The 14,337-nt window shown below is 40.5% G+C and overlaps 1 protein-coding gene across 3 annotated transcripts in view; it reads right to left on the reverse strand.

Moving 5' to 3' along the window:
• sufu (suppressor of fused homolog (Drosophila)) overlaps positions 1–14,337 on the reverse strand; it is a 131,754-nt gene that overhangs the window by 3,233 nt on the left and 114,184 nt on the right. For 2 of the 3 annotated variants that reach the window (XM_043713061.1, XM_043713060.1), the window contains 2 exons: positions 11,634–11,772; positions 3,465–3,533 (listed from right to left, as the gene is read on the reverse strand). In XM_043713061.1, the coding sequence (XP_043568996.1) occupies positions 3,465–3,533; positions 11,634–11,772 (208 nt within the window). Of the gene's footprint in view, positions 1–3,112; positions 3,271–3,464; positions 3,534–11,633; positions 11,773–14,337 lie in introns of all 3 variants that reach the window. The other variant, XR_006314995.1, reaches the window with a different exon arrangement.

Genomic DNA, 14,337 nt, shown 5'->3' on the forward strand with positions numbered 1-14,337 from the left:
ATATCATTTCATTGGAGGCAGTTCAGAGAAGGTCCACTAGGATGATCCTTGGTATAGAGGAATTGTCTATGAGCAAAGGCTCAACAAGTTGAGACTCCACTCAAGTTTAGAAGAACGAGAGGTGATCTCAGTGAAGTATATAGGATTCTGAAGGGGCTTGACAGGGTAAATGCTGAGAGACAAAGACCAGGGGGCATAGCCTCAGAATAAAGGGGCGCCAATTTAAGTCTGAGATAGGGAGGATTTCTTCTCTGAGGGTTGAGTATCTTTGGAATTCCTTGTTACACAGCACTGTGGGGGCGAGACATTGTGTATATTTAAGGCTGAGATAGATTAAATTCTCAATCAGCAGGAGAATCAAGTTGCCAGGAAAGGGCAGTAAAGTGGATATGAGGAATGTTGGATCAGCCATGAATGGTGGAGCAGACTCAAGGGGCCAAACAGCCTACTTATTTTCCTATTTCTCATGGTCCTATGGCCGCAAGCCATCTTTGACAGCACCTTCTAAACCCATGACCTCAATCATCATGACATCCATATCCCTTGAATAATTAGTAAATCCATTAGCCTTTGAAGGGAACTGCAATGTTAATGGCGCAAATTTTAAGAAAGAAAATAACAACATGTACATATCAAACATCATTACTAAAGTGCACATTGATCAAATTGACAAGGAGCAAATATCTTGAGAATTGCATGATTCTACAAGCTGCTGGATGACTTGCTCTGTACAACTATCTGCTTTGTGAAAACAGCATTTGACCCTTAATGTCCCATGATTTATTTTCCATTGTTCTGTCCCATTTTCACACCTAGTCCAAATTTTCCTTCCCTTATTTCTCTACAATATCTGATTTAACACTAACTTTGCCCATTGTACTTCTCTTCTCAGTCCTTCCTTGTTTTCATTTGGGCGAATTGTTCCTGCAGAGGACCAATACAGACATAGTGGGACAATCGACAATATGCTGCAACCATTCTATGATTCTATTTCAATTCTCAAATCTCATTGTTTGAGCACATGCACTATGGATATATTTCCGAGAGAGGATGGTGTGTGGTTTGGAGGGAAACCTGCAGGTGTTGGGGTTCCCATGCTTCGACTCCCTTTACCCTTCTAGGTGGTAGAGGTTAAGGAGTTTGGAAGGCAGAGGTGAAGAAGCATGGGCAAATTACTGTAGTGTACCTTGTAGACTGTACTCATTAATGCCACTGTGCGTTAGCCACAAAAGGAGTACATGTTACAAGTAGCAGGTTGCTTTGACCTAGATGGTATCAAGTTTTCAGAATGCTGTTGCAGCTGTACACATCTAGACAAATGGAGAATACTCCTGACATATGCCTCGTAGATCATACTCCTTACATATACCTTGTGGAAGGGACAGGAATTGTGGAGTCACAGGATGAGTTACTGACTGCAGAATTCTTAGCCTCTGACCAGCTCTTGCAGCTACTGTCTTTATATGGTTTGTCCAATTCAGTTTCTGGTCAATGGTAACTCCAGGATGTTTCTACAGAGAACTGAATGACGGTAGTGCGATTGAAATGTCAAGAAATGAGGATTAGATTCCCTTCTGGGAGATGGTAGTTGCCTGGCACTTGCATGGCACAGATGTTCTTGGCCTGTATCAGCACAACCCAAAAGTTGTACAAATCTTGTTGCATATGGAGACCAACTCCTTCAGTATCTGAGGACTCGCAAATGGTGCTGAACATTGTGCAAACAGCAAATATCCCTACTTCTGACCCAGCAATAAAGCAAGATTATTGATGATGCAATTGAAGATGACTGGATCTTGGACACTACCTTGAGGAAACCTAGTTGGACTGACTTGATTGACATCCAACCATTTTCTTTTAAGTTAGGTACGACACCAACCAGCAGAAAGTTTTCGCTAATGAATTCCAGTTTTGCTCTGGCTCCTTGATGTCATACTCAACTAATGCTGCCTTAATGACAAAGGCAGTTACTCTTACCTCACTTCTGGAATTGGGCTCTTTTGCCCAAGTTTTGAGTGAGGCTGTAATGAGGTCAGAAACAGACTGGTTGTTGCAGAACCTAAGCTGAGTGTCAGTGAGCAAAGTATTCCTTTCCAAGTACCACCAGATTGCACTGTCGATGAACCTTTCCATCACTTAGCTAGATTACTAATTAACACTAGTGCTGCATTTTACTAGCTAGAAGACTGAGGACATTAATTCGATGAGTCTAACCGAATTAGAATCTAAATGTCAGTGCAACTCAGTCATCGAATTTCCTTAAAATAGTATTAAAAGCTCTTGTAGATACCAAACATAAACCGAAGTGTATAAAACAGTACTACAATTAATTAGAGCTAGTAAAAACAATGACATTTCTTCTCTACTTACTCTTTAAAGCATATTTTACTACTGAAAAGTAAAGATTTATTACAGAGACCAATTTCAACTCCTAACCATAAATTAGCAGAGCAATGAAAGCAAGTTCTCAAAGGTGTTATTTGTAAAATGCTCTATCGATGATCCATGGTGCAAATGAAAGCAAGTCTAGGTGGCTGAAGAATTCCAAATCAAAATCCCAGTTTGGAATGATTTATCCATTTATATCTAATATAGAAACATGATTCCAAAACAGTCAGAATGCAACAAAACGGCCTGAATTCTGTAGTAGTAATGACAACACAACAGTCAGACGCATCATTATTCCACTGCAACTGAAAGGAGTCCTTGCATATACAGGAAATGCTGCTGCCTGTCATTCTACAGGTGGTGCACTGATAAGATTCTCCCAGAGTGCAATCTCTGAATAATCAATGAATTGATGAAAACATCCAATTTGATGCTGTAATATCATAAAAACATTGGAAAAGCTACTCTTTGTTGAATGATGTGTAACTGTGCTCCCAATGATGTACTAAGTTCATAATTAGTCCTACCCAGCTTCACTGGCCCAGAGGATTTCATTTTGTGGAATGTCAAATTTCTCTATGTGATAAACATTCTCTTAATTAAAATTTTGATTTTTCAGCTATGTTAATCTGATCATAATGATTTATTTTGTTATTAAAAGTATTAAAGATGATAATTAGTATTTGTAGCTTTCTGGAATACTTCAATGTAATTGGCAGCTTACTCTGCTTCTGACATCACTGCTGCTGAATATCTAGAGATCAGTTTGACTTGATGCTGGATTTGAATTACCATCAGTACAGAGGAAATCTACATTACTAAGGTAGCAAGATCTTTGGGGACAGCATTCTTTGAGGTCAGTAGCAAATTATGGTGCTTCACCTGAAATACAAAATCCAGTCTTATGTTAACATAATTAAAGTCTAAATGTCATTTGCTAAATTCCTACACTATAAACTGAAACCTTGCTTGTTTATACATTTCTTGCTCGCTCCCTAAATACATGCAAATATATATAAAATACATCTGAACAGCAACATCCCTGAAATCATGCCAACTTGTTTAAGAAATCTTACTTCTTTCGGAGAGGTCAAGTCTTCTAAATCCTCTAGCATTTTTTCCACAAACTCTTCATTTAGCAGAATCTGTAAACATAAAAATGCACAGATATCACAATCAAAAACATTTAGGTATTTACTCCATATTGTTAATATCAAAAAGCATATCCATTTGATTTTTCACAGTAAGAAAAGTACTTACCATCCCCAACCTCTCCACACTAAACAAAACTGAAAAGTGTCTTAACATTAGATGTGACTCTGTAATTGGACAATATTTGCTAAATAATCTTAAGTGTGCTAAGAATTACACTGACAACCAGTCTCATTGTAGCACACTTGTGGGTACTGAAAGTTACATATATTAATACTCAGTACTCTGTCCTTTGTAGGTATAAAGAACATATCCAGACAGTCCTCCCTCTGGATTCAGCTGGCCAAGAGTAATCTAAGGCAATAGTTCTTGAACTGGTGACATACATTAATAACGATAACAATTAACACTTGCTGTTTTTGTAAACTCTAACCAAATTTCAAGAAAGACTGCATAAAATAATTTAAGAATTCCCAACATCTCCAATACAGAATATTTACCTAAGTCTATCTAAATTATTTTAGTGATCCTTAGAACAAGTAGCAATCTTAGTCTTTTAGCCCTGTGCAGAAGTTGATATTTCTGAAAGCATCTTCCACAGTCCTTACAAATGTATCTAATTCAATAAGCATTAAACAGTTTAAAAACAGAAGTACACAAAAGTTAATCTAATATACCTAAGAGAACCTGAAACATTCAAAATCTACTGGAAGAATTCTTCCTGCATATTCTCTTTCACAACTAGGTACACTAACCTATCAGGAACTTCAAGTAAACAGCTGAAGGTAAATTACTAATAGCAAATTGTTTTCTCGACTTTCAGGAAGCGAAACCCCTTTAACTATCTTGAAACAATATCGTTATCATGTCACATTTTCACGAAATCCTCTTTTCTAAACAGATGCTTCCATTGATGTAATAGATTGGGTCTCAACCAGCTGCCCTCTCAATATTGTGGTCAATTTTTATACACAATATGGGCAATAACTGGCATCAGAGCCAAAACGTATTTTAATCTCTCTTGGCTCAACCATTTAAAATTGCATTTGTAAACTAATCCAATTGAGTGATCAACTCTACGCGTTAGGATGTTAACTATTCATAACAGACCAAAGGAAGGTTGATACTGGGCAAAAGGAAAGTAATTTTTGATACTGGGCAAAAGGAAAGTAATTATTTACTGAAAATAAATTTTCAGCATAAAAACACATTTGAATTACAGGCCATTTAAAGTATAGATGTGAAAAATCAGATGCCGTTAAATCTGGATCATTAGTTATTTGAAATTCAACATGACAAGATTTTTAAAAATCTATTTCAGAGACAAAAAAGGCAGACAAATGGCAGATGCAATTTATTGAGGATGTGTGTGAAGCAAAGCATTTTGGAAGCAACATAACATGGGTAGTATAAACGCAATGGTACTACTTTGAGGCGGCACACGTCCATAAATCCTTGATGCTGGCAAGATGAGAAAATGCACAGCTTTGTAAATAGGGACACTGAATACATAAACAAGGAAGTCTTGCTAAATTTTTAGTAAATCCTAGTTAGGCCTCAGATGGAATATTGTTTGCAATTATGGCTACTGGAAGATGGTTTAGAAGACACTTACCAGGAGGACACCAAAGAATTGGGAGTTCAGTTATGTAGAAAGATCAGAAAAAAGTTGGATTTATTTTCCTTCGAGCAAAGATTAAGGAGAGACTATATAAGGAATTCAAATTTATGAATAATTTTGATAATTTCTCCCCATTTCCTTTGCCAAATGGATTACTAACCAGATATGATATATATTAAATAATAAGCAGAAGCGCTAGAAAGAGACTGAAAATTTGATTCACACTGAGGTTTAAGGATCTGGATCATTCAACTCGAAAATGGGGTAGAATCATATATTATTGTCACTTTCAAAAGGTAACTGCACATTTTTTTAAAAATCATTCATAAAATGAGAGTTACTGGTTAGGCTAGCATTTATTGCATATCACCAATTACCCCGGTGAAGGTGGTAGTGACCATCTTAAACAGCTGCAGTCTCCAGGGCATAGAAGCACCTACAAAGGTGTTAGGAATGTGAAGTAACTCCATAGAGGCTGGTATCCAGCCAAGCCACTCTTTATATACATGTAGGAAGTCCTTGTTTAAATCTGTCACCCAGCTCTCCCTAATTGGATCAGATTAACTTCCCCAATAAGGAAACTCACATTCTATGAAGTCCACCTGACTGACCTTGTCAGAATCACTATATTACTTCCCCTCTTCTTCTCCTTCTGGGGCAGTTTAGCACTGGCTCAGGTTCCTCTAATTGTGCCTTTGATTTGGGCGGCATGTAACGCACAGTAGCTCCTCTCTTTCACTCAACGTCTCAGAAGAAATTCATTTTCCTCTTCAGACTGCAAAGGCAGCAACATCTGTGACATCGACTTCAGGTTCTGAGGTTCTGAGCTTTGTTAGCTTGACAATTTCTGGTACAGTGGGAAAGGCTGTTGAGGAGCTGGGCACATTTTGCTCCCGCACCATTTTGCAAGTTAGCACCTTTCATATGGTTCACATACTTGTTCGGGACCATCACTCCTACCCAAACTGTATATGCCACTGGACTTGACCTCGCATCAATCATCCCTCTTACCCATGTAGGGCCATTTCAGTGGTTCCTACACCAAACTTCATCCCCGGAAATAAACTCTCTCTTTCACTTAGTGAAGTCTTGTGTCCGGCACTGGCATGCCTGATGCAGTTACACTCTTCCCATCCCAGGTCTGGGAAGATCAGTTTTAACCTGACTTGGAGTCTTCTCCTCATGAGCAACTCTGCTGGAGCCATTCCTGTAGTTGCATGAAGGGTCCTTTACAATCAAACAGGTACCATGCAGTTTGGTATCTAGTGGAGCAGTAGGCTGTTTCTTTAAGCCTGCTTTCAAAGTTTAGGCTGCTCTTTTATGATGGATGGTACGGAGCTGTCCTTACATGATGAATACCATTCGACTTTAGGAAATACTCAAGTTCCTTGTGGTAAACGATGGCCAACCTGTGACCAACACTTCTGGGAATCCATATTTTGCAAACAATGTGTGCAGTTTTTCTGTCATTGTACCGGTGCTTGATGAATGAACTCTATGCACTTTCAGTAGCTTTGTGTGGGCATCCACAATGACAAAGAACATTGAGCCCATAGCTGATGTTTCACCAAGTCCACGCTTTACTTGGCCATTCCCATGAATGTGGGGAGCTGATGGCAACTTTTGTCTTCGTTGGCACTCTGGGCACTGCCCCACCAATGCAGCTATGTCTGCATCCAATTCCGGCCACCAGACATAACTTCTCACCAATTTCTTCATTTTGGAATCTCCTGAATGAACCTGGTGGAGTTAGAACATGGAAGAGTACAGCATAGTAATGGCCCTTTGGCCCTCTGCTGTGCCGGCCTTCCATCCTAATCAGTAGTTCAGCCAGTATCTAGTAGTGACCTTTGATCGGGGCAATCACAATTGGTCCCCATAATAATGCCATCCTCTACTGTGATCTGGTCTCTCAAGGTCCAAAAAAGGTTTCAATTCTGGTTATGAAGGGCCCTTTGGTTTCCCCCTTCTCCAGCAACTATTTCATATTTGTCAGGAATTGATTTTTCTGTGTTCAAAGTCTGATAGTCAGCTGTGACTGGAAATGTGTCCAGAAAAATTAAATCATAACAGTGTATCTGCCAATTGGAAGTAGTTCACTTCATCCACATTTGCTACTTGGCCTCCCAGACAGTGTTCCAACTTCTAAGTATACACACTTAATATTAAGCCCACCACTGAATTCAGCCTGAAGCAATTGGTGGTACTGCCTTGTGCTCTTTAAGTAGACCTAACAGGGGTGTGAGGTCTGTTATTATAAATTTACATCCATACAGGTGTTGGTGTATCTTCCTGCCTCCAAATATGACCACCAAACCTCCGTTCTTTCTGGGCTCATTTACACTCTGCATTAGCCAAATTCCTGAACATATATGCTATCAGCCGTTGCTCTCTGTTGGGCCACCTATCAGCCAAAACTACACCGATCTCATACAGGGAGACATCGCATCCAAGCCAGATCTTGCTTGGGATCATAGTATGCCAACGTCTTAGATGGTGATAGCTGTTTCTTCACTTCCCTGAAAACTATGGCTTGGCTATGTGATCATGTCCAAGGCTGACCCTTTCTTTTAAGGGCTGCTGCAAAGGTGCCAGATTGGAGGCCAGTTACATATGAACTTTCCATAATCAGTCACCATCCAAGGAAAGACCAAAGCTTCAGTACAGACACGTGGGCTGGGGCATCTTTAATTGCCTTCACTATCTTCGAACGGGTGTAACCAGATCTTGTTGACTCTGTAGCCCAAGTACATCACTTGGGGTGCCTGGAACACACATTTTTCCCTTCTAAGGCACACACCTGCCGAGGAGAAACATCTATGTCCAAGTTCTCTAAATGTTCTTTATTGGTCTTCCCTGGTTATTAGCATGTCATCTAGATAAGTGGCGACCTGGGGAAGATCTTATTCTCCATCATCTGCTGAAACATTGCATAAATGGCAGTTATGTATATTTGTACAAACCCTTATGGGTATTAATTGTAGGGAACCTTCATCTAATTGCAATTGCAAGTACACATGGCTGATGTTCAGCTTCGTGAAGGGAAGCCCCCTTGCCAGCTTTGCGTACAAATCCTCTATGCAAGGGATGGGTATTTATTCCTAGAGATATATAGCAGCTGCGAAAAGCAGTGTACTGTTTATTAAAAATCCCCACAAAGGCAAACCAATCTGTTGGGCCTCACAATTGGCATGACCAGTGTTGTCCAATCCACAAATTGGTCTGGTTTGATAATTCCTTTGCTTTCTTGCCTTCTGATTTCTGCTTCTACTTTTATCTGTAAGGCAAATGGCACTGGGCAAGTCTTGCAGAATTGTGGGATTGCTTCCTGCTCAAAGTGCAAGGTGACCTTTGCTCCTCTGATAGTTCCTAGACTCGCCCGAAAAACTTCTGGGTATTTATTTAGGACTTCACTCAGGAAGAAATTCTGGAATCCACATTATAGAAGGGATGCAATTGCATTGAAGAGGGTGCAAAGGAGATTTACCAAGATGTTGCCTGAGCTGGAGAGTTGTAGTTAGGAAAGAGAGATTGAACAGACTCCTCTCATTTTCTTCAGGTCAGAGGGGCGGTCATGGATATCTGCATGGGCCCCAGTGATGCCTGTCTCTTTGTGGAACATTCCTTGTTTGCGTCCTATTCCGGCCCCCACCAACAACATTTTCTCTGATATAGCAATGATATCATTGGAGCTGCTTCTCTCTCTCATCTGAATTGGAAAGGTTTATCGATTTCGCTTCCAATTTCTACCCCACCCTCACTTTCATTTGGTCCATCTCTGACTCCTCCCTTCCCCTCCTGAACATCTGTTTCTCTTTCTGGGGATAGACTGGCCACTAATACCCACTATAAACCCACTGAATCCTTCAGTTACCTGGACTTTCTATCCTTACAGCCTGCTTCCTGTAAAGGTTCTATTCCATTCTTCCAGTTCCTTTGTCTCCTTCGCATGATGTCAACTTCAAAAAGGGAGCCTCTGAAATGTCCACCTTCTTGCTCAACCGAGGATTCCCCAACACCATTGTTGACAGCGCCCTCAACCAGGTTCAACCTATCTTGCGCAGCCCCTCATTTCCCTGACACAGTGGTGATAGGGTTCCCCTTGTCCTTATGCACGATCCCATCCAAAAGATCAGCCGCCACCATCTCCACACACACATTCCCCTCCACTCCCTTGTCCACCTTCCACAGGGATCATTCCCTCTGGCACGCCCTGATCATTCTTCTTTCACTCCTAACAATACCCCACAGCCCAATGGCACCTTCTTCTATGGGAAGGTGTAACACCTGTTCATTTACCTCCTTCCTCCTCAGTATCCAAGGGTCCAAAAATACCTTCCAGGTGAAGCAGCATTTTACCTGCACTTAACACAATCTAGTCTTTTGCATTCGCTGCTCACAATGTGGTCTTCTCTACATTGGGGAAACAAAGCAGAGTTGAAACTTTATTGCTGGAACAGCACAGCAGGTCAGGCAGCATCCAGGGAACAGGAGATTCGACGTTTCGGGCACAGGCCCTTCGACCTACGCTCTGCTTGCAAGAATGACCTGAGCTATCAGTTGCCTTTCACACACCACCCTGTTCCCAGGCCAATCTCTCTCTCAGGCTTGCTCCAGCAAAGGTCAGCATAAGCTTGAAGAACAACACCTCATTTTCTTCTTGGAAACCCTGCAGCCTTCTGGACTCAATATCAAGTTCAATAACTTTAGGGCTTGAACTCTATGGCTTAGAACCCACCCCGACACACCAGGCCTTGTTATCATAGTCTGCTATTACAAACAACCCATTGTTAGCCTCTAAAGTCTCCATTAACAGCTATTCACCCTCCCAGCCAGATCGTTATCCATTCCTTTTTCTATTCAACTACACTTCTCTCTCTTTGGGCTATATCCCCACTTATCGTTTACTCCTTACCCACTCCTCCCACCCTATCTTCTGCATAAAACCGATATTTTCCTCGCTACCATCAGTTCTGAGGAAGAATCACCAGACCCGAAATGTTAACTCTTGATTTCTCTTCATAGATGTTTCCAATAATTTCTGTTTTTTGCTCCTGATGTACAGCGTCTGCAGTTCTTTGGTTTTTATTTGAACAGACTGAGGTTGTTTTCCTTGGAACAGAGAAGATTGACAAGAGATATGATTGAGATGTATAAAATTATGCAGGGCATAGGAAGGGTAGAAAGGGAGAAACCTTTCCCCTTGGTAAAGGGATCAAGTCCAGGGGGCACAAATTTAAAATAAGAGGCAGGGAGTTTAGAAGGGATGTGAACTGAACTTTTTATACCCAGAGGTTGTTAGGGTTCAAATGTATGTAAGGGTGAAAACCTCATAACATTTAAATAGTATTGAGCTGTATATTCATATAAGGTTATGAACCTTGAGCTGGAAATCGAAACTAAAATATTTAAGTGGCTATTTTTGACCAGCACAGACTCAATGGGCTGAAGGGCATTTTTCTGTGGTATAAACCATTATGATTCTATGAGAGGGAAAGTGCATTAAAGCTGATCATTAGCACAGGAGAGATGATTGAATGGCCTTTTTCCATGCAGCAAATTGTTATGACGTGATGTTTACATTCACACACTATTCATTTCTAAGTGTTTTTTTGACAATCATCATAATTTGTTGTTGTATCATTGGTGCAGCCTGAAAGATCAGTAGTTTAAAACTATGAAGATATTTGAGAATTTTTCTAATTAAACATCACTTTGTTTTAATTAAAGATCGAACTTGCTTAAATTGAGCAGTTTGAACGAAGTTACACAATAAAAGGTCAGTACAGCATTTTAGTAAATGTGAAACATTGACAGAAAATGAATTTAGAATGTTCCTTCAGAAGAAAACACAATAAAACTCTCCAGAAAACCTCTGATGTACATATGTGGATTTTAAGATTTTTAACTTGAATATTCCTTTCTGACATGCTTGCATAGACCCTATTAAGAAAAAGTACTATTGATATGTTAATTATATTTTCAAAGAAAAATAAATTGATGACAACAGTTATATTATTGTATGATCTGCCATGATGGGATTTGAACCCAAATCCCCACAGGATTATCCTGGGCTCTAAATCAGTAACTCAGTGACATTAGCACTACGCTGCCACCATTTAAACTGTACAGTGCTTTAATACTCCATAAACTCTATCAGTGGAATCTTCCCATCCCTCTGAACCCCTGAAAGACATGTAGGGTCTTACATGGATGAACAATGCTAAATTGCCCCGTAGTGTCCACAGATATATAGTCAGGTATATTAGCCATGTTAAATGTGGGGTTACATGGATGGAATGGAATCTGGTGGGTTGCTCTTCGGAGGGTCAGTGAGGACTCGATGGGCCAAATGACCTCTTTCTGCACTGTAGGGATTCTATGATTCTTCCTTTAGTGCTACTTGCATACTGGCAATTGGTGACATATTTGACTATATAGAAACTAAAAGACAGTAAAAGCAAATACCTACCTGCAACCATGGACCATGAGCTGCATATGGGTGTTCTTCTGTAGCAAAGGCACCTTCAACTCCAGTAGAAACAAATGTAATTGCTGTGTCTCCTGTGATGCTTTTGTAAGTAAAGTGCCTTCCGTGCAACAATCTACCTCTAAAGAGAATAAGCATATTTCTTAAATCACCTTGCACCAAACAGGCAAGAATTTTTTTAAATCCAAGAAGTTTTGCCAAGCATTCATACAAACTTCTGTTCACCTCAAAATTGAGAAATCATATCTCTATTTAAAAGAAATGCTGTGGAACAACTGTAAGGTCTTATGAGTCTTTTGACAAATGACAAATGGATTTGCAGACACCTTTCTGATTTTTAGCCGATTAACTAAATTAAAGGCCATTTTCCAGTAAAATCTTTTAGGCAAGTAAAACTGTTTCTATTTTCAAGGGGTGAATGAGGGCTAAAAGTAAACCAGGCAGTAAAAAGATTGAACATTTTACTTCAAAATGGTCAGAAAGAACAACACTGGACAAAGATAAAAATGCAAAAGATAGACTGGAGAGTTGGGCAGAAAGGTGGTAGATCCAGACAAATATGGAGGTGATGCATTTAGGCAAGACTAATTCTAGACCGAATTATACAATGAAAAAAGTAAACCAGGCAGTAAAAAGATTGAACATTTTACTTCAAAATGGTCAGAAAGAACAACACTGGACAAAGATAAAAATAAAAATGCAAAAGATAGACTGGAGAGTTGGGCAGAAAGGTGGAAGATCCAGACAAATGTGAGGTGATGCATTTAGGCAAGACTAATTCTAGACCGAATTATACAATGAACGGAAGAGCCTTGGGAAAAGTTGATGGGCAGAGAGATCTGGGAGTGCAGGTCCATTGTACCCTGAAGGTTGCTGCACAGGTGGATAGAGTGGTCAAGAAAACACATAGTATGCTTGCCTTCATTGGACGGGGTATTGAGTATAAGAGCTGGCAGGTCATGTTAAAATTGTTTAAGACATTGGTTGGGCCGCATCTAGAATACTGTGTACAGTTCTGGTCGCCACATTACCAAAGGATGTGGACGCTTTGGAGTGGGTAAGTGGAAGGTTTATGAGGAAGTTGCCTGGTATGGAAGGTGCTAGCTATGAAGAAAGGTTGAGTAGGTTAGGTTTATTTTCATTAGAAAAAAAGAGATCGAGGGGGGTCCTGATTGAGGTTTACAATATCATGAAGGGTATAGACAGGGTGTTTCTTGACAAGCTTTTTCCCAGGACGAAGGATTCAATAACGAGAGGGCACGCTTTCAAGGTGAGAGGTGGAAAGTTTAAGGGGATACACGCGGCAAGTACTTCACACAGAGAGTGGTGGGCATTTGGGACGCGTTGCCAGCAAAGATGGTAGAGGCAGGCACGTAGATTCTTTTAAGATGTGTCTGGATAAATGCATGAGTAGGTGGGGAGTAGAGGGATGCAGATGCTTAGGAATTGACCAACAGGTTTAGACATTACATTTTGATCGGCTCAGGCTCGGAGGGCCGAAGGGCCTGTTCCTGGGCTGTAAATTTTCTTTGTTATTTGTTCTTGTATCCCAAAATGTTGTGGGAAGTGAGAGAGAAGACTGAGACACCTTGCAGAAATATTTGCAATATCTATAACTACATATGACGTGCCTGATGACTAGAGGGTGGCTAATTCTGTACCTTTGTTTAAGAAAGATTGTAAGGAGAAACCAGGGAACTATTGATCTGCGAGCCTGACTTCGGTTGTGGGTAAATTGCTGGAGGTGATTACAAAAGATAGGACTTATAGACATTTAGATTGGGGATAGTCAGCATGGTTTTGTGCGAAGAAAATCACATCTCACAAACTTGATTCAGTTTTTTGTGGAAGTTACCAAAATAATCGATAATGGGAGAGCAGTAGAAGTTGTTTATTTGGATCTTAGTAAAACTTTCGACAAGTTACGCTTGGTGGACTAATCAGTAAAGTTAGGTCACATGGAATTCAGGGTGAGCTTGCCAATTGGATACAAAATTGGCTTAACGTCAGGAGGCAGAGTGGTGGTGGGGGGGCTGCCTTTCAGACTGATGACCTGTCACCAGTGGTGTTCCATGGGGATTGATTTTGGGTCCTCTTTTGTTTGTCATTGATATAACTGATCTGGATGAGCATATACAGGGAATGGTTAGTAAGTTTATGGATGACACCAAAATTGGTGGCAAGCAGACAGTGAAGAACATTTTCTAAGATTACAAAGGGATTTTGGTCAAACAGGTCAATGGGCTGAGAAATGGCAGATGGAGTTCAATCTGGATAAATGCATTGTATTGCAATTTAATACAACAAACAAGGGTAAGTCTTATACAATTAATGGTAGGGCCTTGGGTAGTATTGTAGAACAGAAGGACCCAGGTGCAGGTAGATAACTCTTTGAAGTTTGAGTCATAGAACATAGAAGAATACAGCGCAGTACAGGCCCTTCGGCCCTCGATGTTGCGCCGATCCAAGCCGGCCTAACCTATACTAGCCCACTATCCTCCATATGCCTATCCAATGCCCGCTTAAATGCCCATAATGAGGGAGAGTCCACCACTGCTGCTGGCAGGGCATTCCATGAACTCACGACTCGCTGAGTAAAGAACCTACCCCCCCTTAATTCATCTTTGAACTGTGGGAGGAAACCCATGCAGACACAGGGAGAAAGTGCAAACTCCACACAGACAGT

Source organism: Chiloscyllium plagiosum, chromosome 22 (assembly GCF_004010195.1).
Source record: "Chiloscyllium plagiosum isolate BGI_BamShark_2017 chromosome 22, ASM401019v2, whole genome shotgun sequence".
NCBI lineage: Eukaryota > Metazoa > Chordata > Chondrichthyes > Orectolobiformes > Hemiscylliidae > Chiloscyllium > Chiloscyllium plagiosum.